This window comes from Crinia signifera, chromosome 12 (assembly GCF_055691185.1).
Source record: "Crinia signifera chromosome 12, ASM5569118v1, whole genome shotgun sequence".
Classification (NCBI taxonomy): domain Eukaryota; kingdom Metazoa; phylum Chordata; class Amphibia; order Anura; family Myobatrachidae; genus Crinia; species Crinia signifera.
The window spans coordinates 9,795,099-9,819,529 of NC_139228.1; the positions used below are offsets into that span (position 1 = coordinate 9,795,099).

General features: G+C 46.4%; 2 protein-coding genes across 4 annotated transcripts in view; both read left to right on the forward strand.

The window, feature by feature from the left end:
* IGSF9 (immunoglobulin superfamily member 9) overlaps nt 1-24,431 on the forward strand; it is a 72,677-nt gene that overhangs the window by 36,555 nt on the left and 11,691 nt on the right. For both annotated transcript variants that reach the window (XM_083167734.1, XM_083167735.1), the window contains exons 5-17: nt 3,843-3,994; nt 5,279-5,396; nt 5,549-5,690; nt 6,368-6,513; nt 6,720-6,862; nt 7,624-7,764; nt 8,074-8,190; nt 9,196-9,346; nt 9,437-9,560; nt 13,789-13,964; nt 14,135-14,385; nt 18,017-18,101; nt 20,218-20,391. In XM_083167734.1, the coding sequence (XP_083023860.1) occupies nt 3,843-3,994; nt 5,279-5,396; nt 5,549-5,690; nt 6,368-6,513; nt 6,720-6,862; nt 7,624-7,764; nt 8,074-8,190; nt 9,196-9,346; nt 9,437-9,560; nt 13,789-13,964; nt 14,135-14,385; nt 18,017-18,101; nt 20,218-20,391 (1,920 nt within the window). The remainder of the gene's footprint in view (nt 1-3,842; nt 3,995-5,278; nt 5,397-5,548; nt 5,691-6,367; nt 6,514-6,719; nt 6,863-7,623; nt 7,765-8,073; nt 8,191-9,195; nt 9,347-9,436; nt 9,561-13,788; nt 13,965-14,134; nt 14,386-18,016; nt 18,102-20,217; nt 20,392-24,431) is intronic.
* Nucleotides 1-24,431, forward strand: part of CFAP45 (cilia and flagella associated protein 45) — a 129,924-nt gene that overhangs the window by 17,886 nt on the left and 87,607 nt on the right. The gene's annotated exons all lie outside the window — the stretch shown is intronic.

The window sequence follows — 24,431 nt, forward strand, 5'->3', positions numbered from 1 at the left end:
AACCGCCCCAGCCACGGCGCTGTAGTACAGGTAACCTCGTATAGACTCATCCAAACCGCCCCAGCCACGGCGCTGTAGTACAGGTAACCTCGTATAGACTCATCCAAACCGCCCCAGCCACGGCGCTGTAGTACAGGTAACCTCGTATAGACACATCCAAACCGCCCCAGCCACGGCGCTGTAGTACAGGTAACCTCGTATAGACCCATCCAAACCGCCCCAGCCACGGCGTTGTAGTACAGGTAACCTCGTATAGACACATCCAAACCGCCCCAGCCACGGCGTTGTAGTACAGGTAACCTCGTATAGACTCATCCAAACCGCCCCAGCCACGGCGTTGTAGTACAGGTAACCTCGTATAGACTCACCCAAACCGCCCCAGCCACGGCGGTGTAGTACAGGTAACCTCGTATAGACACATCCAAACCGCCCCAGCCACGGCGCTGTAGTACAGGTAACCTCGTATAGACACATCCAAACCGCCCCAGCCACGGCGCTGTAGTACAGGTAACCTCGTATAGACACATCCAAACCGCCCCAGCCACGGCGCTGTAGTACAGGTAACCTCGTATAGACACATCCAAACCGCCCCAGCCACGGCGCTGTAGTACAGGTAACCTCGTATAGACACATCCAAACCGCCCCAGCCACGGCGCTGTAGTACAGGTAACCTCAAATAGACACATCCAAACCGCCCCAGCCACGGCGCTGTAGTACAGGTAACCTCAAATAGACCCATCCAAACCGCCCCAGCCATGGAGCTGTAGTACAGGTAACCTCATATAGACCCATCCAAACCGCCCCAGCCACGGCGCTGTAGTACAGGTAACCTCGTATAGACACATCCAAACCGCCCCAGCCACGGCGCTGTAGTTGTGGTGCCTGGAAGAAGCCCAGTCAGAGCAATTCAGGGAGTCCCCACGCCCCAAACATCACCCCACAATGGACATACTATATAGGAGGTGAAATTAGTGCCTAGTGCAATATACATTCAGTAATAATATTAATACAACTAATGTTTATTTTCCCCTTTCACAAGGTAATTCCGCAGCAAATGCATTCACACTAAAGGGGATATTGCCCCCCCAATAAAGTACAAGGTGTCGGGGTATCTGTCCTCTGGGTTCCCCCGGCAGCTGTTCCCGGGAACTGGCATGTAACAGAGAAGAAGACTTCCCACAAGCCACATCTGTGTAAACACGTGGGGATCACCTCCGGGAAAACGGCTCCACACGGACCTGCCTGTCTAGACACACGTGTGTTATTAACCCCTGCATTGCCGGCTGGCTATATCCGTGTGTCTCCCGTGTGGGGCACCTCATCACTACGTATAAAGCTGCACCTAACACAAGCCATGTATATTCTAGAGACATGGGGCTGAACCTACAGCAGTATGTTCTGTCGACCTTTTTGACTGTCAACCTAATGCTTGTGTCGAACTTCCGACCCTGCCAACCTTAGGCCTGTCAACCACAAAGTGTGTCCCCAGCTAAGAGCCTACTGAGCACACTCATGTATTTATACCCCAGTCTATAGAGAAGGAGGAGCTTATAGTTGGGCGTGTCTGTTGTGCATTGACCAGTGCTGCAGTGGTCAGTATTGCCAGTTTGCTGCTGCTATCTGATTTCTACCCCTGGAGTAAATGAACACTGGAAGCTTATTTGATTTGTGTCTTAATTGCCCGTGGCTCCAATGGTGCATAGAATAATGTTCTTTGATCATACACTATAAGTAATAGATGTAATAATAATAATAATTCTAGAGTAAGGTGAGGCTGGACAGATGAGGCAAATGTGACAGGTGCAGAGAAAGGGTAGATGTGTGAGGGGGCGTGTCTTAGCTCAGAGCCAGCTGAGCACCAGGGTAACACCATGCTGCACTGCATGGGGGTGGGTGTAACAGGTGCAGAGAAAGGGTATATGTGTGAGGGGGCGTGTCTTAGCTCAGAGCCAGCTGAGCACCAGGGTAACAACATGCTGCACTGCATGGGGGTGGATGTAACAGGTGCAGAGAGAGGTAGCCGTAAAAAGGGGGAATGTCCCATATTAGAGCCTGAGCACCAGGGTAACACCATGCTGCACTGCATGGGGGTGGATGTAACAGGTGCAGAGAGAGGTAGCCGTAAAAAGGGGGAATGTCCCATATTAGAGCCTGAGCACCAGGGTAACACAATGCTGGACTGCATGGGGGTGGATGTAACAGGTGTAGAGAGAGGTAGCTGTAAGAGGGGGAATGTCCCATCTTAGAGCCAGTAACTGAGCACCAGGGTAACACAATGCTGGACTGCATGGGGGTGGATGTAACAGGTGTAGAGAGAGGTAGCTGTAAGAGAGGGAATGTCCCATCTTAGAGCCAGTAACTGAGCACTAGGGTAACACCATGCTGCACTGCATGGGGGTGGATGAAACCGGTGCAGAGAGAGGTAGCTGTAAGATGTGAAATGTCCCATCCTAGAGCCAGTAACTGAGCACCAGGGTAACACCATGCTGCACTGCATGGGGGTGGATGCAACAGGTGCAGAGAGAGGTAGCTGTAAGAGGGGGAATGTCCCACCTTAGAGCCAGTAACTAAGAACCTGGGTAACACCATGCTGCACTGCATGGGGGTGGATGTAACAGGTGCAGAGAGAGGTCGATTTGGTCTGTCCTATTTCCACCCTTGCAGCGTACAAATAAAGCTAACCAGCATGTGTGTGCTACATGCAAAAGCTGCTGGTATTTGCCCTTCATTCAAAAGCAATAAGGAGATTTATTGTGTTTTCCCCAGTACCTTGCTGTTAGTGCTTTGTTCGCACCTCAGAATTCTCTGTGTGTCCAACATATAGGATGTGTCAATGACCTGATCTCTTTGTGTGTCCAGCATATAGGATGTGTCAGTGACCTGATCTCTTTGTGTGTCCAGCATATATGTGTCAGTGACCTGATCTCTTTGTGTGTCCAGCATATAGGATGTGTCAGTGACCTGATCTCTTTGTGTGTCCAGCATATACAATGTGTCAGTGACCTGATCTCTCTGTTTGGTAGATTGGGGCTAATACTCAGCAAATAGGTGCTCTCCTTACTTCGACACCTGGAAAATATAATTAATGAAACAATACTCACCTTTTAGGGTGGTCCTCTTATATCAGGGTAATCTTCCCATGTCTCAGCAAGTAGACCTAACCAACAGAGCGCCGATTGTACGCATGTTCGGCCATTCCTTGCTGCGGATATCTCTCCCAGAATAAAGTAGCTGATACTGCACCTAGCTGCTATATGATCTCTCTGTTTGTCCAGCATATATGAAGTGTCATTGACCTGATCTCTGTGTGTCCAGCATATATGAAGTGTCATTGACCTGATCTCTGTGTGTCCAGCATATAGAATGTGTCATTGACCTGATTTCTGTGTGTCCAGCATATAGGATGTGTCAATGACCTGATCTCTCTGTGTGTCCAGCATATAGAATGTGTCAGTGACCTGATCTCTATGTGTGTCCAGCATATAGGATGTGTCAGTGTCCTGATCTCTCTGTGTGTCCAGCATATAGGATGTATCAATGACCTGATCTCTCTGTGTGTCCAGCATATAGAACGTGCTAGTGACGTAATGTTTGCAGCTGTCCAGTAGAGTATGATGCCGAAAATTTGTTGCCAAAATCCACAATTTTTTTGTGAATCCCAGAAATAAGAAACACAGCTAACCTGTACCAGCTTGTTCTGGACATAACTTTGTGATTAGGTGTGAGCTATAGAAGTGATACCGTACTAAGTAACGATACCCACCGTGCAGGCAAGAAATCGTATCGTTCTATAAGCCATGTTACTCACAAATAATAATAATCTATTATGTATTTCCACACAGCTCCACCCGCTTTCCGCGAGACTCCACCCATGCACGTGGAGGTGCGTGTCGGAGACACCTTGACGCTCACTTGTCTGGCGTATGGGAACCCGCAGCCGGTTGTGTCATGGAAGCGAGATGATGTCATCATAGAGAGCGGGGACAAGATCCAGGCAAGTGTGAGCGGAGAGGGCGTTTCCTGTAGTACGGCCTATTACACAGGGAGACACACCAGGGCAGGTGACAGGTGGATCGGGAATCTGGTGTGTTTCCGCTGACTTTCAACTCGCCACTTGTAATAGAATAAGACTACATGAGCAGATATTATAGGCATGGTGGCACTTGTACAAACACAGGTGGCAGCATCCTTTACTTATTACGTTTCTTACATAGCGCAGCAAATTCCGTTGCACTGTACAGTTGGAAACAGGGATGAGTAGTTACAGACGGTCAGAAAGGTAGGAGGGCCCTGCTCGCAGACGTTCACCCGATAAGGCTTTACTTGCGGACAATCTCCATAGGAATGAATAGTGCCGCTCTGATTGGTCAGAGTGTGGGAATTCCTACGCACTGAATTGGCGCGGCCCTGATAATTTCTATGGAGAGTATCCGCGAGTGACCTCTTTCCCCGGTAATACACCGGAACGCCTTTATAATGTGCTGTATTTTTTCATATATATGTCACCTTTTTCTACACATATATTTGGTTTTTGCTATATACCTGTGTGACTAGTAGACACACACACACACACACACACACACACATATACAACAATCAGACATGCTTACAAGCTAACAATGGGAGCTCTGCCCCACATGCAGACAGTAAACACTACGCTGTGTGGTCCTTGGATGCCGTCTGCCTCGCCTGCCCGCCGCAGTCGCCGCATATCCCTGTTTACTCATCAGAACATGCATTGTGCCGGCATAGACACAAAACAGCGGCGTGCATTGTGTCACCGCCTCACAACAAAAGACCCTGTCACCAACTGTGCCCTGCGAGGTGGTGACAGCCTTCTCTGCTGCTCTGCTGCCCCCTAGTGCCCGGCACAGCGCACTCCTTGTATCACAGCGCTCTGCAGCACCACAAAATGATCTCATGTTATGCTTATCAATAAATAATGATATAGGAGTCTGCCTTTCAGAATAAGGCATCAGCTCCGAGCCCACCGATTGGCTGAATGCTCATAAAACTGTCGCGGGCTGCGTCACGTTGGCACTCGCTGCGCCCAGGAGAATAATATTCTTTTAAATGTTTGTTTTGTTTGAAATGTCAGCTGCGGACACCGAATATATAAGGGAAGACGCTTATTTGTATATCTGCACCGTTTGTGCATCCGCCATAGGACCCCATGTCGCAGGTTGACGCGGCCTATTGGATAGTTGGTATTTAATGTATCCAACAAGTACGGACCTAGACTTATTTTCTGACATTTATTCTATCTTGTTGTACAAAGGTTAACAATGGGTCGTTACGGATTGACGGGGTTCAGCGTTCCAGCGCAGGCGTGTATACATGCCATGCGTCCAGCAACGAGGGACAGGTGACCCACACGAGCCGCGTTCTGGTCCAAGGTAGGAAACGGGCACGCCATATAAGGCTTGACTGAATACTGTGTTCCCGCTACGCCCTCTTGCCACGTGTAGGAATACATAGTATACCATTCCAGGATGGCTGGTAGGAGTCGCTCATTATATTGTCACTATATGTCCGCGTCTCTCCTCAGGTCCGCCCGTCATCGTCGTCCCTCCAGAAAACATCACCGTCAATGTTTCCCAAGATGCCTTTCTGACCTGCCAGGCCGAGGCCTATCCGGCTAACCTCACCTACAGCTGGTTCCACGGCAACAGCAACGTCTATCTCCTCAGGTGAGGTTCCAGCAGGTGTCAGCCTTTATCTCAGGATGCGGTGAAGGCCAGAAGTGAGGAGGCCGTCCCTCAGCATTTTTTACAGGGTGAACAGATCTCTCCCTGCAACCAAAAAGGCCAGACTCAGTACACCCTACCCTCAATGATAATAGCTGGCGTTATAACAAAAATCTCCCAGAATATGGATTCTTATTGGTCTGAGCAGAACCTGGAGGGTGCAAAAGCTCTGCCCAATCGGAATTGTGCTTGTTGAGCCGCTCTCCCCAATGCAGCCAACTAATATTGTGGTGAGGGACCCATGAGTTTGGCGGAGACCTGGGGTTAGCACCCCGGTTTTTATAGCCAGGCCTGTAATACAGCACTGCGTCCGTGGAACTTTGTGCTGCCCGGAAACTTTCATTTCCATAGAACAAAGAAAGTATTGTCTCCAGTTACTGAACCTCGCACCTCAGCCTCACATTTACCCCCATGCTTACCTCACAGTATAGACGTAACATCTATATCCAGCAGCATCATCCTCATAAACAAAGCATTAAATAAACATAGGAACATGTACATACTGAGGGACATCAGCGGCCCTAAACGGTAACGTTTTCATTTATGACCAGCAATGTGACTAAAATGAGACTCGTTTGTCTGGTTCCGCTGTGACCGCCTGTAACCCTTCTAAATTTCAGCCGTCTCCAGTCCAGAGTCCGCATCCTGGTGGACGGGAGCTTTCTGCTGCAACAGGTCACCCCGGAGGATTCTGGGAAATACACCTGTATCCCCAGCAACGGCATGTGGAAGTCGCCGTCTGCCTCGGCCTACCTCACCGTCCTGCGTACGTAAATCCAAATCACCACCGGCCTTGTTTTTTTCCTCAGATATCTCAGATGAGAAAATGACCGCTTTACGTCCCTATACACTTACACCTGGGAAAATGATGGGTTAAATCGTTTGAAATCTAAGAAAATAAACAGCATTGTCCTTATACCTTATGTTGCCGTTTTCAGAAACATTCTTTAATCCGTGCCATTTCGCCATCAGATCCAGCGTATGTGACGGACATGCCCCCAGAGACCTACTTGCCCATTGGCATGAGGGGTGTAATCAGTTGTCCAGCCAGAGCCAATCCACCCTTGTTGTTTGTCAACTGGACAAAGGACGGTGCCCCGCTGGAGCTCCGCAAGGTAAGCGTTGTGACTGACTCTCACCAGATCTAATATATTGTTATGGCATCCTCCCCTGGAACGATGTATACCGATTCCGCATTCCGTATTTTCACCCGTTGCAAATATCCTTTAAAAAGAGGTGTGGCATGACTGTCTGCTGACACCAGAATGTCGATAAAAGAGCTACATATTCATTTGGTTGAATATCAATATGCAGACATCCATTTAGGTCGACGTGGTAAAAATGTAGACACAATCAGAATATTGATGCCAAACATCTCGCCCTAAACCTAACCCTAAAAATCTACAAAAAAAACCCTCATGTCAATATTTTGCTGTTGACATTGTTTTGGTATCGACATTTTAACCATCGATTGCTGCCTTTGTAACATGTCAATCTTCTTACTGGAAACATTCAGAACCTGTTGACGCTCTGAATGTCGGCAAAACAACCAGATACTTTTGAAAAACATCCTTTACGGGCTGTGTGGAATGCGCTCCCTAGACCTGGGAGTACTCGTCTCTTGCACCGGGGTGGGCGCCAAGGAATTTGACTCTCCCCCAAAGGAGGGCACAACATGTAGCGTGTGGGGGTGGCACCTGTAGTTTTGCAAAGCCACCGTCTTATTTTGGCTACATGATAACATTGTCTGATAATGAGCCAATCTCTACGTGTTAACATCGGGCTTTGCCAACGCCCAGTTGTGCCCAGGCTAAGAATGATTTAATACGAGAACCATAGGTAATGTGATGTTAATGCCCTGTTCTCTTGTTACCAGTTCCCCGGTTGGTACTTGGAAGAAGACGGTTCTATTGTGATAGCTACCGGTAACGACGATGCCCTTGGCACATACACTTGTACCCCCTACAACAGCTATGGCACCGCCGGAATCTCCCTCCCCACCAAGGTTATTCTGAAGGTAAGAGAACCCGTCATCTCAATTCCAGCTTCTACCATGTATTGGGGCCTCGGGTGCGATGAACTTACTGGAGTTTGTATGTTCTCCCCGTGTTAGGGTGAGGTTTCTTCCGGGTGCTCCTGTTTCCTCCCAAAAACATACTGGCGGGTTTATTGGCTGCTGACTAAATTGGCCCTGGCGTGTGTGCACCTGTGGCAGGGAAATTAGATTGTAAGCTCACGCGGACAGACTGAAACTTTTTTTACTTTAAACCTTTAGTGGGTGTATTTGTTGTTGTCATTTCTGACTTTCCAATTGTTCCTTCAACAGGATCCGCCCGTGTTCACCGTTCTGCCCAAGGATGAGTATTTTCAGGACGTGGGGCGAGAGCTGGTGGTGCCGTGCTCTGCAGAGGGTGACCCTCCCCCTTCTATACAATGGTCTAAGGTGAGAGGGCAGATGCCACAGGCAGTACTAATCTATCCCAGCACACAGAGATATCGCCGGCTAGAACTGAATGTAGGATCCTTACCTTATGGGACATTGTACAAATTGGGGAATATTTGTATCCTGGTAACAAGTTCTCAGCGAAGAGCTTAAGGTGGTATAAAGCAATGCTGGGTCTCCCAGCTCCTAATGTAAAATATGTTTGTTATATAGATCATTGCATGAAATCCGGATCATAGACCCCTGATTTACTTATAACCGGCCCAAAAAACGCAGTGGTTAGCATTGCTGCCTCAGAGTACAGAGGTCATGAGTTCAATTCCCAATCTTTGACCTGTATGTGTGGAGTTTGCATGTTCTCTCTCTCTGTGTTTGTGTGTGTGTGTATATATATATATATATATATATATATATATATATATATATATATATATATATATATATATATATATATATATATATATAAGGAAACCGGAGCGTGGGCTCCATAACAAAGGCTTCAGGAGCTTATAGGTGAGAGGGGGCAAAGGTGATATGACAGGAAGGGATTAGTAGGGATCAGGAAGGCAGTGTTTATAAATATAAGAGGATTTCTAGAACAAGGGGACGCACTGCTAAAATAGAATGTCTGGAATCAGAATTACAGAAAGAGTGCCAGCTCCATGGAACAGTCCCACAGCAGAATAAAAAAAGCCGAAGATGCGGACCGGTTTATGCTTTATTCTCGGTTCCTAATCCTATGCACAAAACATGGTAAACATGTACAGTGTGCACAGAACAGACAATTGGTGTATGCCACCTACTGGCTATGTGTGGTACTACAGCAGCTGCACTCCTTCCATCCAAAGTATTTCAAATCCAGAAAACATGCCATGATCACATGGTGTAATAGATTATTATTCATCTGTTTAGATCATGTAAACTATGCCTACAGGATAATAGACACAATTCAAGGAATAAAGTTGTTTGTCTTGGCTAAATAACAGCAGCAATTCTGTTCTGCAGTTGGGGGTGGTTGGAAGGAGCGGTGCTCAAGTGGACGTCAATGGCAGCTTGGTATTTAGACCCCTGACCAAGGAAGAGCATGGCTTGTGGGAATGCACAGCGGCCAATCACGTGGCCAGGATCAGTACGCGCACTGCTGTCTTTGTGCTGGGTGAGTAACTGCCCTGCGGTGCGTGAGCTGGTGACAATGCTCGGAGTGTCCAGTTCTGTGACTTTTTTTGTTTTGATGTAATCTTTGTAGGCACCAGCCCCCATGCTGTGTCCAACGTCTCTGCGCAGGAGCTGGTATCTGCAGTAAACATCAGCTGGAGCCCCGGCTTTGATGGCGGATATTTCCAGAGGTTCAGCGTTTGGTATGCCCCGCTGTGAGTTGTCTTCTACTAACATAGGTGTGAGATGTGTCAGTGTGTACAGATGGAGGTCATCAGCCATCTTCTTAGTCTTCACAAAGATGGAGACTTTGGATAAATTACTTGATCAGTGCAATTGCAAAGACTAAAAATAATTATAGAACCTGATTTATTCCTCCTAGAAAGATCCACTATATTGTAAAGCTCCACCCCTTATAAAGACTGTGAATCAGGTCTAACATAGTTATCTCCCCTCCTGCATTCTGCAGGAGACTCAATGACATTGCAGCAATCTCCCTCTCTCCCTCATTAGTCTAGCAATCTCCCTCATGTCACCTAGCCCACATTACACTGTTACATCATAGTTACCTCCCCTACTGCATTCTGCAGGAGACTCCCTGACATAGCAGCAATCTCCCGCTCTCCCTCATTAGTCTTGCAATCTCCCTCATGTCACCTAGCCCACATTACACTGTTACATCATAGTTACCTCCCCTCCTGCATTCTGCAGGAGACTCCCTGACATAACAGCAATCTCCCTCTCTCTCTCATTAGTCTAGAAATCTCCCTCATTTCACCTAGCCCACATTACACTGTTACATCATAGTTACCTCCCCTCCTGCATTCTGCAGGAGACTCCCTGAAATAACAGCAATCTCCCTCTCTCCCTCATTAGTCTAGCAATCTCCCTCATGTCACCTAGCCCACATTACACTTACATTTTTTGGGGAAAAGGAATGAGAGATAGATACACTTACATTGAATCATCAGCACCATTTACCAGCACTTTGCCAAGTATAGTAGCTCTTACTAACTGCTTTGGGGCTCATCTACATTTGGATATAAGTCATCTTACAAGATTCCTCTCAGATGTAGCAGTGCACACCCACGCTTCTAGGTGCCACGTTCACAATCTCTTTTCACAATCTCTCCATATATAGAATTAGACACAACCTTTGGATGGAGCATGACACACCCCCTCGATGGGGCGCTGTGCAAATTTCTATTACCAACTATAATCTCCATAAAACTAGTTTTCAAAAGTAGGCAAGTATGGGTCTAACCTGCAAGTTCAGGACAGTTGTTTTATCGATGCATGCCAAGACAGTGCCTCAGGGGTGTTACCCTTTCCTAGCACACTGATTGGCTGCATTCTCATGAATATTGATGCAGCCAATAACTGCCCACCCCCGCGGTGTCTAGATGCTGGGTGAACTTGAACTCAGAGGCTTTCGTTAATTTAGTTTCTTAATAAACTAATGTAAAATATGCACCAGCTATTATATTTGTCTTTTTGTGTATCCAGACTAGATTCATCTCTTTAATCGGTTGCTTCTCCAACTCTAATCTGTGTATTATTGATATCCGTGTGTCTGTATTTTCACATGCTGGGGATCATTAAGCGCAGTGAGAGATTTATATGTGGATCATATGCTATGGACAGCTATTGAAATATTCCAATTGCCAATTAGAGCACATTAGAATAAACTACAGTTATAAGTTGGTGCAGTGTACAAAAATGTTTTTAACATTTATAATATACTAATAATCCCACTCTAAGCAAATGCATCCAAAGCTAGTAGATGTAGTTTCACTCGCTGCCAACAGATGGCACTGTTTCGGCGCCGCACGGACACTAGACATATATATATATATATATATATATATATACAGAGGCGTAACTAGAACTTTGTGGGCCCCATAGCAAATTTTTTTTAAGGGCCCCCAACTCAGGTCTCCAGACTGTCTATCGCTAGGACACCAGCCCATAAAACTGTATGGGTTCCAGGCCATGACGGAGGTGGGGTTAAGGATGGGGGTCACCATGTGTAGGCTCTTCTGCCCACCACAAAGTGGCAGGACTCTATTTATTTATGTCATATCTCTCATATTTACATTTCTTTCTTTCTAGAACATTGCTACTCCCATACATACAGTGCCGCTCTCATTCATACTCTACATACATACAGTGCCGCTCTCATACATACTCTACATACATACAGTGCCGCTCTCATACATACTCTACATACATACAGTGCCGCTCTCATTCATACTGTACATACACAGTGCCGATATCTCATTCATACTGTACATACATACAGTGCCGCTCTCATTCATACTGTACATACATACAGTGCCGCTCTCATTCATACTGTACATACATACAGTGCCGCTCTCATACATACTCTACATACATACAGTGCGGCTATCATTCATACTGTACATACATACAGTGCCGCTCTCATACATACTCTACATACATACAGTGCCGCTCTCATACATACTGTACATACATACAGTGCCGCTCTCATACATACTATACATACATACAGTGCCGCTCTCATACATACTCTACATACATACAGTGCCGCTCTCATACATACTGTACATACATACAGTGCCGCTCTCGTTCATACATAGTGCCGCTCTCATACATACTGTACATACATACAGTGCCGCTCTCATACATACTGTACATACATACAGTGCCGCTCTCATTCATACTCTACATACAAACAGTGCCGCTCTCATTCATACTGTACATACATACAGTGCCGCTCTCATACATACATACAGTGCTGCTCTCATACATACATACAGTGCCGCTCTCATACATAATGCATACTGTGCAGCTCTCATTCATACATACATACACACTGTGCAGCTCTCATGCATGCATACATACTGTACATGCATACATACTGTGCAGCTCACATACATACATACATACATACTGTGCAGCTCTCATACATACATACTGTGCAGCTCACATACATACATACATACATACATACTGTGCAGCTCACATACATACATACATACATACATACATACTGTGCAGCTCACATACATACATACATACATACATACATGCATACATACAGTGCAGCTCACATACATACATACATACATACATACATACATACATACATACTGTGCAGCTCACATACATACATACATCCATACATACACACACACTGTGCAGCTCACATACATACATACATACATACATACATACATACTGTGCAGCTCACATACATACATACATACATACATACATACATACACACACACTGTGCAGCTCACATACATACATACATACATATATACATACATACTGTGCAGCTCACATACATACATACATACATACATACATACATACATACATACATACATACTGTGCAGCTTTCATGCATACAAGCAAACTCCCACCTGTGTTGCCCGCTGCGGGGGAACATGCGTAGGGCTTCATTTTCTTGTAGGCAGAGGCGGGTATGTCAGCAGGAGGCGGAGGAGCAAACTGGCTGGCAGCGGGGGACAAATGTGTTGCTGGTAGCTTTGACGGGGTCAGGGTGCGTGCTTGTTCTGCCGGAGCTGAGTCGGAGGTGGGTACCGGCCGGGCCGGCTTCCTGTTCTGGTCAGCTGAGCTCCTCTATGGTGCTGGTGGGGGGAGGCTTCATCACGCAGTTCAAAGTGCGCGGCTTCTCCCCCAGCCCGGCGCGGTGCGCACCCCTCCCCGCTCCTTACTCTGTGCACAGACGGTCTTGGCGCTCTTTAAAATAGTAATATAATTACCAAGCATCACGGTGCAGGGGAGTGCTTTTTGTCCATGGGGCCCGGGCCCCCCCAGCCGCCGGGCCCCATAGCAGCTGCACCCCCTGCACCCTCTATAGTTCCGCCACTGTATATATATACCGATTGCTCTCTCCAATGTCATTGCTGGGTGGTCAGAGGCTTTCTGCTGAGTCTGTTGTGCACAGACAATTGCTTCCACCGTAAAACATTTATATACCTGGAACTATTACTTGTTTTTACAGTACGTCATCATTATTCCTGTCTATAAATTTCTGATTTTTGCCCAGTAGACCTCTCCTGTGCCAACTGCTCCTCTCTCATGTTCTACTAACACTGTGTTGGGTAGATTTATTGATTCATAAGCTGAGGATGTTGTAAAGATAGGTCTAGTGGTTGTCCCATTCTAGTGTAGCTGACGCGTTTAGTTGTGGCACAACTGACAACTTCATCAGATTAAGTTGTGGGTTATTTCACAGAGAAACGCGTCAGTATGCTACTTGGGAGACTACCACTGGACTAATATTTACAACAACAAAAAAGGAGTAGCAAGTGGAATGCTGCCGGCAGATGTGTGTGACGGGGTTCGGGATAGCGGAGTTAATATCTCCGTCATGACCAGTCTCTCTCTGACCACTGTTGGCTGTTTTGTCTGTTGTGCTGCTGCCAGGGTGAAGCGCCTGTCTCACGGGCACCACGAGTGGATCTCCCTTTCTGCGCCCGTTGGGGCCAATCATTTGCTGATGGAGAACCTGCAGGCGGATGGCGAATACCAGTTTAGTGTCCTGTCCCAGAACAAGCTGGGGAGTGGTCCGTTCAGTGAAATCGTGACCGCCTCTCCTCTGAGTGAGTAACCGGGAGAGACCGAAACGTCCTACAGTACCTGTCTGTGTAGTGGTCTTTGATGTGGGTTACCTCACTCCTCTCGTCACCAGTGGTTGTCTCTCCCCCTTCTCATCTCTCACAACTGCTGGTCTTCTCTGTCTTCAATAATCACTACTGTTTTGGCCTCTCAGGTGTCCCACCCACCACCTTGACTCCTCCTGTACCCACCACAGACCCTCGAGACACCCTCACCCCTCCGCGTTTCCTGTCCGCCAATGAGACGTCCCGTGGTGTGCTGCTGACTTGGGGTCCTCCGCTACGCTCTTTCATTCCATTACGTGGTTATGGCCTAGAGTGTAGGCGGGACGAGGGCGCATGGGAGCTGCTTGACGAATCCATCCCAACAACTCAGACTGAGCTGCTTGTTCCTGGATTAGTTAAGGTGAGATATATACCCAGCCCCCTTTTGAAACGAGAGTTATAGAGGTATAGTCTTAAGCCCCCCGAGCAGGTCCAATTTCCGACTCCTATGCTTTGCGCATGGGACTGTGCATCCGATCAGATGTCGAACACCTGCAATTTGGCCACTTTTCAACCAATACCTCGGCCTGATCCATCGGTTGAAATGTGGCCAACTCGAGGCCGGCTTTCGAGGTAACCATTGGATGGTGCTATAAGCAGTGGGTGGATAAGTGAACATAACTTTTGTTGATAGTTAACACAACTACAGCCTAAGCCTAAATTTGTAGGTCAGGTTTGTTACAGACCATCCCTCCTTCTCCCTGAGAACATTGACATCCAATCCTTTGACTCATGAGAACTCTTCAGAAACTATAAACCTTCCAATTGGTTTAAAAAAAAAATTCCATGGGAACCCAGAATATAATGAACATTAAACTGTTGCTAGCCGTCGGAGGAAAGAAGATTTGGGAGAGGTCCTGATGAAGAAAGGAGACTGCTCACGAGTAGGTTATCAAGTAGAACAGCTTCATGGACTTCGGGCAAGAGAGGAGTTTTGTTTTGGAATGGAATCATGAACGTGATTTGTATAAGAGAATGTCTCCCATGAAGGAAGGTTGCCCAGTTCTCCAAGTGAACTCAAATTGTCATATATCGTTCCAAGCAATGATTGATTTGTTCAGGCTCACATTTGGTCTGTTGATGTACTGCCATTATAAGCGTAGATATGACTCCTTTTTATTTTTGTAGAATGTTCACCAAAATTGAGATCCAGTTTGTGCCCCAGAGTCTTAATTTCTAGCGTTAAGCATATGTAGTTCAGATATCTTGGTCTCATAAGCTGTATGGAGACCTTTAGAGCATAAATACTCCTAAATGATGGAAGTTTGGCGGTGACGTCCTTCGTGGTGTGAGTGAAGGGTTTGCTGAGAAGGGGCAATAGTGGGAGACAGATGAGATTGATTGTGTTGTGAACATACTGATCTGCTGGGGACATGTTCCTTAATGTGGTTTTTAAGACCAGGCCAAAAACATTTCTGCTTACCATTTCCAAAGCTTTCTGCACTCCTGGGTGATCTAAAAGGAAAGTTGGCTTGGTCTTCCTGTACCGAAGGTTTACCTTGGACACCTGTGACAAAGGAGAGTGGAGCCAGGGTGAGAATTTGAGTAGCATCTGTCATGTAAGAAAGTTCTTCCTGAATCTCTCAGTCATTGGATTCAGAAGAATGTGACAGAGCCACAAATTGAAACCAGGGTGATGGGTTTGCAAGACACCAATTCCGTTGAGTACCCTTCAGTAGGGATGACTTATCCCAGCCTTATTGTGGTGCGCAGAACTCCACATAACCCACAGGGGAAGGATGCTGAAAAGGGATAGTGAGGAAAAGGCCTTTCTGGAAATACGAATGGGGTTACTACTTCAGAAGGTCATCGAAAAGGCCTCTTTCCTTGAAATAAGTTGATGATGATGATGATGATGATGATGATATTTGGCAAAGCAAGGAGAACCTGTGTGTCCTGTTTTTTTTTTTTCTGGCTAGAAACATATCACCACTGCTGAACGTTTTTATTGATCCATCCATCTGCAACCAGCAGAGATCTTATACCCAAAATATGTAAGCTGTGGTTTTTCAAAAATTGCAGATTTCTCAAAGTTGATTGATTTTCTATGGGCAGAGAAGATCACGAAAGATGTACAGACGTGTCTACATACGTCTAGCCTCAGTATGCCATGCAGCATGAGATGCTTAGGGAGGGCTAATTTTTCCAAAAATGCTTCTTAGTCACAAAGAGATATTACTTGGGTGCACCGGGAGACTGTTGATCAGTTTGATATTCGACACTTGTATATTGTGTGCGACTGAGTCTGGATACGCAGCAGAACGGAGACTGCTGATCAGTTTGATATGCGACACTTGTATATTGTGAGCCACTGAGTCTGAATACGAACCAGAACTGGGACTGTTGATCAGTTTGATATGCGACACTTGTATATTGTGTGCGACTGAATCTGGATACGAGATAGAACGGAGACTGCTGAACAGTTTGATATGCGACACTTGTATATTGTGTGCTACTGAGTCTGGATACGAGGCAGAACTGAGACTGCTGAGCAGTTTGATATGCGACACTTGTATATTGTGTGCTACTGAGTCTGGATATGAGGCAGAACGGAGACTGCTGATCAGTTTGATATGCAACACTTGTATATTGTGTGCGACTGAGTCTGGATATGAAGCAGAACGGAACATGGTATAAAAAACAGTGGCGGCTGGTACCTTGTAGTACTTCATGTACAGACTAAGGTGCACACAGATATATAAAAGTGTCACATATCAAAGTAATCAGCACAGTGTCCCGGAGACGCTAGCAGAGTCTCAGGCGACTCCGCATGCCAAAAGGGGCTGCTTGGCACGAATGCCTGTGTGCACTGCTGCAAATGTGATCGCAGCCATGAAGGAAATCCATTAATCATAACTTACCATGGAATGGTTTTCCCATCTGGACGCAGCGCTGAGTATAAGCCAGCACTTACTCGGCGCTGCGTTATCTATGGGGAGAAGGAGGCTGAGGATGATATCAGTGGCCCTCCCTCCCAACGGCCGGGGAACGCCTGTGTTTTCTGGAACATTCACAAAAAATGCACGGTTACCGCCCCCAAATGCCCTGCATTGACGTCTCCCGCATGCCCACACCACTCACCTTCACCCTTTATTTTGTTATAGTCATAGTCAGAGATGCCCCCCCAAGGGGCAACATGATGTCACACATCACATGTGGGCACAGATTGCTGTGAGATTTTATGGGACCACACGTTAGTTGCAGAGCATTGAGCTGTCACATTGGGCCTTATTCTGGTCGGTGCGGCCGGATCCGATTATGCGGCCAGGACCGTGCGTGCGAAACCCCGCCTTCCATACAGATCGCCAACTCCGTCCGTACGCGGTAAGAAGTTGGCCGAACGGACCGCACGTGTATTTTACACGGAATACGCCTCCTCCATCTCAGGGAACCTCCCCCATCATTCGATGGTCGCAGACCATCGAATGCAGGACCGAGTGCTCCACCAGCTCCCGCAACCTCAGACCACACGGACATTTTTCCGTGCAAAAGCAGGGATCTGGGCGGGCAGCTGACATCCGGCGATGTAATATGTCCGCCCCCTACACGTGCGTCACGGCCGCATTACCATACGTACGCCCAGCGTTTGCATGGGAACGCCCATGAAACGCGGGGCGTATGCATATGGTAATGAGCCCAAATAGCCCTTCACGCCCCTCTCCACCCCCTGTTCGGAGTGTTCATATATCATGCGGGATTTGGCCGTACGCCCCGCTCGCACATGCGCAGACACAAAACATCGGCGGCCCGAACGCACGCGGATATATCCGCACCGACCAGAATAAGGGCCTTTGTCACTTCAGAATCCCAAGAATTATAAGAGGTTCTGCAGCAGCCTCAACAATTCTTTATCCGCGTGGACACCTCATAAGGCTATACCGACAATCTGATGTTCAGTGTAACCCAGCAATGTGCACTTTCATATCATCATCTGTGTTTGCCGCTAATCTTTACAGGTTGGTGTAATGCCACTTAATGTGTTTCTCTTGCAGGATGCCATGTACGAGTTCCGCCTGGTGGCATTTGCTGGGGATTACATCAGCGAGCCGAGTAACTCTGTGAATATCTCCACGGCAGGTGAGAGGAAGGATACGGCCAGGCGTGCTTTATGTTACAGATATTCTATATATTACATGTTTATTTGCTGCTGTAATATGGTCTGCCACTAGATGGCACCACATCCATCCACCTGAGCTCAGTTTACCATGAACTCTATGACTCAAGCTGTAATACTCTGTTGTGATCAGTGATGATACAAATATAATCACGGCTCAGGGCATTCGTGGTCACGTGGTAATGTTACCGTCATGAAGTTGCGTCCCAAAGCATTTGGCACATTGGTGATATTTCCATTTCCATTTCACATTTTTTCATCTTATACTCCCCAACATTAAACTCACAGTAAGCACAATGAGTGTGCAAGCATATGTACCAATGGGTGGCACCAGGGCCATAATTAGGGTGGTGCATCTTGCCACTGTACAAGGCACAGCAAGGCAGGGCGCGCTGTTCTACAGCACCTGTCAGTTTTCTGTTTCAATCAATCACACTTGCAGCTTCCTCCACTTTAATTCCTGAGATCACCTGGCCGCCCCCATCTCCCCCTCATGTCCCTAAGCACCTTCAGTCACACAAACATTTGCTTAAGCCACACATTTCAAAATACTCTCATGCTTCCCATGCAGGAGCAAATAGTTCAGGGAGTAAGGTGTCTGACTGCAAATTGGAAGGTCATGCGTTTGAATCCCCTGGATATGACATTATTTTGAAATGTGTGTTTTAAATAACGGAGGATGTGACTGAAGGACCTTGTTATGACTGCTAAGAAATGTGTGATTTAAAACAAAGGATAACTAAATGACAAATAAATTGCATAAATTATGTTTAGCCGATTTTCTTGGGAGTGTTCTGCATAGTATAAATGTTCTGTAAATGTGTGTGCATAAAAGAATGGGGGAAGGTACATCACAGCAAGTGCTTTCACTGGGCCCCAGGGCTGGCCTTATGTCCTCTTGGCACCAAAATATCTAATTATACCTCTGCAAAGTTCTACTTTCAGTGCCCACTTGTATATTACCCTGGCTAGGAACTTGTACTAAATGGGGTCAGGACTTCCACCTGAATCACAGAGCATTTTGGGGTCAGTTTTAGAGGAACGCAGAACATGTGTATTTTCATTGAATAATGACCCCATTACAAATGAAATCATTCCAACATGTTTTATGAATTTGCTTCCGCAATCTGGTGGGAAGAGCGAACCAATATAAGGCGTCTTTCTGATCTGTTAGCATTAATATAAAAGTTCGCTGGTTATCAATCAGAGAATATTATTTTTAAACCAATAAATATCTGGCTGTATCCATTAATGTGCAATCCTGCGTCCTATTTATCTGATGCTGCTGTAAGTTTATAATCTATTGCACTAAATATACAGAGGATATGAATCACTTCCAAGATCGATCGCCAAGAATCTGCCTACTTATAAACACTTTTCTCAAGTCTGCCCAACTTAAAGACATTAAATGATATTTTTGCGTCCAAATACAGAGGTTTTCTACATAAAATCCCAGTATAGTCTTGCATTACAGTAGAAAGTGTTTCCACAAGAGGATTCTGGGTAATGATCGTTTTGTAAATGTATATATAATATAATTATTATACTACCATACTAATGTCCCATTATACGTGTTTGGGTTATTTTTGGGTAACCAGAAAAATCTTGTGTTGAGCAGATATGCAGATACCAGACTGTTCCGGTCAGCTGTGATTGGTCCGTCCAGTAACTCGCAACAGCAGACGCTGGACCTTATGTAAACTGGTCTTGCCTTTAAAATAAAATTGCCATTATAAATGTAGTTATTTCTTACTGCACGCTACCATATTTCTGTGAAAGTCTGCTTCACACCCATGCCGCTGACATATGTCAAACCGTCATACTATAATACTGTAGCTGGGACACATTTGGGTACAAAGTGCCGGTCTTTAACCCTTTCTCATATTAGGAGATCGATAGACTGGAGGTGAATATAGTTTATCATGCCTCCATCTCCACCAAGAAGTTTTCTGTGTGTGGTATTGTCCTCTAATTTATCATAGGGAAGATTTAGATCTTCTCAGCTCTGTGGTCTCTTGGATTAGTTGTCTGTGACTCTTCATGAGAACACATAACCATAGCTATCCATATCTTATACAGGGATGAAGGTGTACCCATCACATACAGAGCTCCCAGAGGAGCAGCAGAAGTCCCTGTTGGCCGGCGTGGTCGGGGGTGCCTGTTTCCTTACCCTTGCAATCATCCTCAGTACCATTGTCGCCTGCTTGATGAACCGCCGCAGGGTCAGACGTCGACGCAAACGGAGGCAGCAAGGTATGGTGGGAGAACAGCTGTGTTCCTAGCTAGAGATGAGGTGTGCCCGGAAAGAAGATGGATGAGGGACCTAGCCAGATCTGGGATATGTGGCGGGAGAGTGTGGTGGTTTCGATCCAGCTAGTTTCAAGATGATTTGCTGCAGAGAAAGACCTCATAGGTCAACTTCACATCACTGTATGGTTGTGGAGATACATCTGCCTAGATAGAGTCAGGACCTGTGAAGAGAAATGGTTGGAGATCTTTCTACATGGAAGATATAAGAGGAGTGATTATAAAAATTGTTGGAGTTATGTATACTGGCGTGGGATACCAGTAACTGGCTGGGGAGATAGGTCTACCTTGCTAGATACCAGCAGCCTGATTACCAGGAACAGTTGGGTAGATAGGTCTACCTTGCTTAGTGTTCATTCTAGCACCCTCTCTCTTTGAAAACCCATGCAGTTTCTCTTCCCTGCTTGGGGTGTCGCTGTCTGCTGTAGTGCTTCTAGCACAGTGTGGTCTGTATATCAGCACTGATATGCAAACCAGACCTGTGCTAGAAACACCACAGCAGACAGCGACACCCCAGGCAGGGAAGAGAAACTGCATGGGTTTTCAAAGATAGCGGGTGCTAGAATGAACACTACTTGCTAGATACCGGCAGCCTGATAACCAGGAACAGTTGGGTAGATAGGTCTACCATGCTAGATACAGGCAGCCTGATAACCAGGAACTGTTGGGTAGATAGGTCTACCATGCTAGATACCGGCAGCCTGAAAACCAGGAACAGTTGAGTAGATAGGTCTACCATGCTAGATACCGGCAGCCTGATAACCAGGAACAGTTGGGTAGATAGGTCTACTATGCTAGATACCGGCAGCCTGATAAACAGGAACAGTTGGGTAGATAGGTCTACCATGCTAGATACCGGCAGCCTGAAAACCAGGAACAGTTGAGTAGATAGGTCTACCATGCTAGATACCGGCAGCCTGATAACCAGGAACAGTTGGGTAGATAGGTCTACCATGCTAGATACCGGCAGCCTGATAACCAGGAACAGTTGGGTAGATAGGTCTACCATGCTAGATACCGGCAGCCTGATAACCAGGAACAGTTGGGTAGATAGGTCTACCATGCTAGCTACAGGCAGACTGAAAACCAGGAACAGTTGGGTAGATTGGTCTACCATGCTAGATACAGGCAGACTGATAACCAGGAACAGTTGCGTAGATAGGTCTACCATGCTAGATACAGGCAGACTGATAACCAGGAACAGTTGGGTAGATCGGTCTACCATGCTAGATACCAGCAGCCTGATAACCAGGAACAGTTGGGTAGATAGGTCTACCATGCTAGATACCGGCAGCCTGATAACCAGGAACAGTTGGGTAGATTGGTCTACCATGCTAGATACAGGCAGCCTGATAACCTGGAACAGTTGGGTAGATAGGTCTACCATGCTAGATACCGGCAGCCTGATAAACAGGAACAGTTGGGTAGATAGGTCTACCATGCTAGATACAGGCAGCCTGATAACCAGGAACAGTTGGGTAGATAGCTCTACCATGCTAGATACCGGCAGCCTGATAACCAGGAACAGTTGGGTAGATAGGTCTACCATGCTAGATACCGGCAGCCTGATAACCAGGAACAGTTGGGTAGATAGGTCTACCATGCTAGATACCGGCAGCCTGATAACCAGGAACAGTTGGGTAGATAGGTCTACCCTGCTAGATACCGGCAGCCTGAAACCCGGAACAGTTGGGTAGATAGGTCTACCATGCTAGATACCGGCAGCCTGATAACCAGGAACAGTTGGGTAGATAGGTCTACCATGCTAGATACAGGCAGACTGATAACCAGGAACAGTTGGGTAGATAGGTCTACCATGCTAGATACAGGCAGACTGATAACCAGGAACAGTTGGGTAGATCGGTCTACCATGCTAGATACCAGCAGCCTGATAACCAGGAACAGTTGGGTAGATAGGTCTACCATGCTAGATACCGGCAGCCTGATAACCAGGAACAGTTGGGTAGATAGGTCTACCATGCTAGATACAGGCAGACTGATAACCAGGAACAGTTGGGTAGATAGGTCTACCATGCTAGATACAGGCAGCCTGATAACCTGGAACAGTTGGGTAGATAGGTCTACCATGCTAGATACCGGCAGCCTGATAAACAGAAACAGTTGGGTAGATAGGTCTACCATGCTAGATACCGGCAATCTGATAACCAGGAACAGTTAGGTAGATCGATCTACCATGCTAGATACCGGCAATCTGATAACCAGGAACAGTTGGGTAGATAGGTCTACCATGCTAGATACCGGCAATCTGATAACCAGGAACAGTTGGGTAGATAGGTCTACCATGGTAGATACCGGCAATATGATAACCAGGAACAGTTGGGTAGATAGGTCTACCATGGTAGATACAGGCAGACTGATAACCAGGAACAGTTGGTTAGATAGGTCTACCATGGTAGATACAGGCAGACTGATAACCAGGAACAGTTGGGTAGATCGATCTACCATGCTAGATACCGGCAATCTGATAAATCAGAACAGTTGGGTAGATAGGTCTACCATGGTAGATACCGGCAGACTGATAACCAGGAACAGTTGGGTAGATAGGTCTACCATGGTAGATACCGGCAATCTGATAGTAGGTATCTACTTAACTGGATACCTATAATAAGAAAAAAAAAACATTGGAGATGTATCATTACTAAGTTACGCTCAGAGTATGTCACTTAAGCTTATTAGGGATGTCCCACAGACCAATACTATGGCCATTTTATAGCCGATCAAGCTTTCTCAGCCTCCTCCGAACATAGCCCAAGTGAGAAGTGTTTTAGCTACAGCCCTTTTGTCATGGAATCTTCTTACATAAACGCAGGCTGCAAGGAGATAATTAATTTGGCCTCACATCCTGAGGAAAGAGAAATATTTAGTTATATAGTTATACAGCTACGTGAGGTATAACATTGTTTTACTGCAGGATATACAGCCCCTGTCTTCAGACTGAAGGTTCATTCCAGTCATTCCATGAATCCACTGTGCTAGATGAGAGATGCATGAATGTCCCTACCATGGGGTATTGTGTACCATTAATCAGACCCACATGAACATTGTATCACAGAGTGGAATGCTTATACAGAGAACATAGGGTGGGGTCCATATGTATTCACCCTCTTGTGTTCATTGTGTCTACAGCATACTGATGTTACCGTTTGGTTCTGCTTGTGTGTTCCCCCTGCATGCCCCTTGTCATGCCACCAAACATGTAGGAACGTTGACCTTCAGGAGATCAGGTGTGTGAAGGTCATCAGATGTCCTGTCTGAGCGCCTTCCCACCTCAAACCAAGCAAAATGGCCACCTTTGTTGATATAAATCCTCATTGACTGAGTAGTTTTAGCTCCGGGATCAGAGATGGCTTTTTATGTTCATATGCTGGTTCCCCAATAGGGAGAGTCATCTGAAGCCTTGGTAATAATTTCTGGACAGTAAGGTGGTAAATCTGTCAAAATAAGATGAGATTTTGTAGTTGAGGGCCACGAGAAGACACAATGTACATTGTAGTGGATTGGGAATCCCAACATTTTCTGTCAATATAAACCCATTCCACCAAACGTTTTGTCTGCAATATACTTGTGTGTGGCCGGTAACCTATGTAGCTTATGTTGTCAAATGTTCTTGTATACGCTTTCCAGAGTTACACTGTTAAAGTACATGATCAGGGTGCTGGACACGGTCCCGACAGTCGGGATCCCGACAGTCATTTACCCGACGTTGGGATCCCGACTGTCAAAACGCCGGCAGACAGGTCTATTTTTCCCTCATGAGGGAGAATAGAATAGGTGGTGAGCCTAGCAAGCCACCGTGCCCGCAGCGTGGCAAGCGCAGCGAGCCCGCAAGGGGCTTTGTTGTGCTCACCATGTTGTCTGAGTCCGGGCAGTCGGGATCCCGACCGTCGGAACCCTATACCACACCCCATGATCAGACATCAGTTGTATTTTAGTTTAAAATATCTTGCGCAGTATTTATAGTGTAG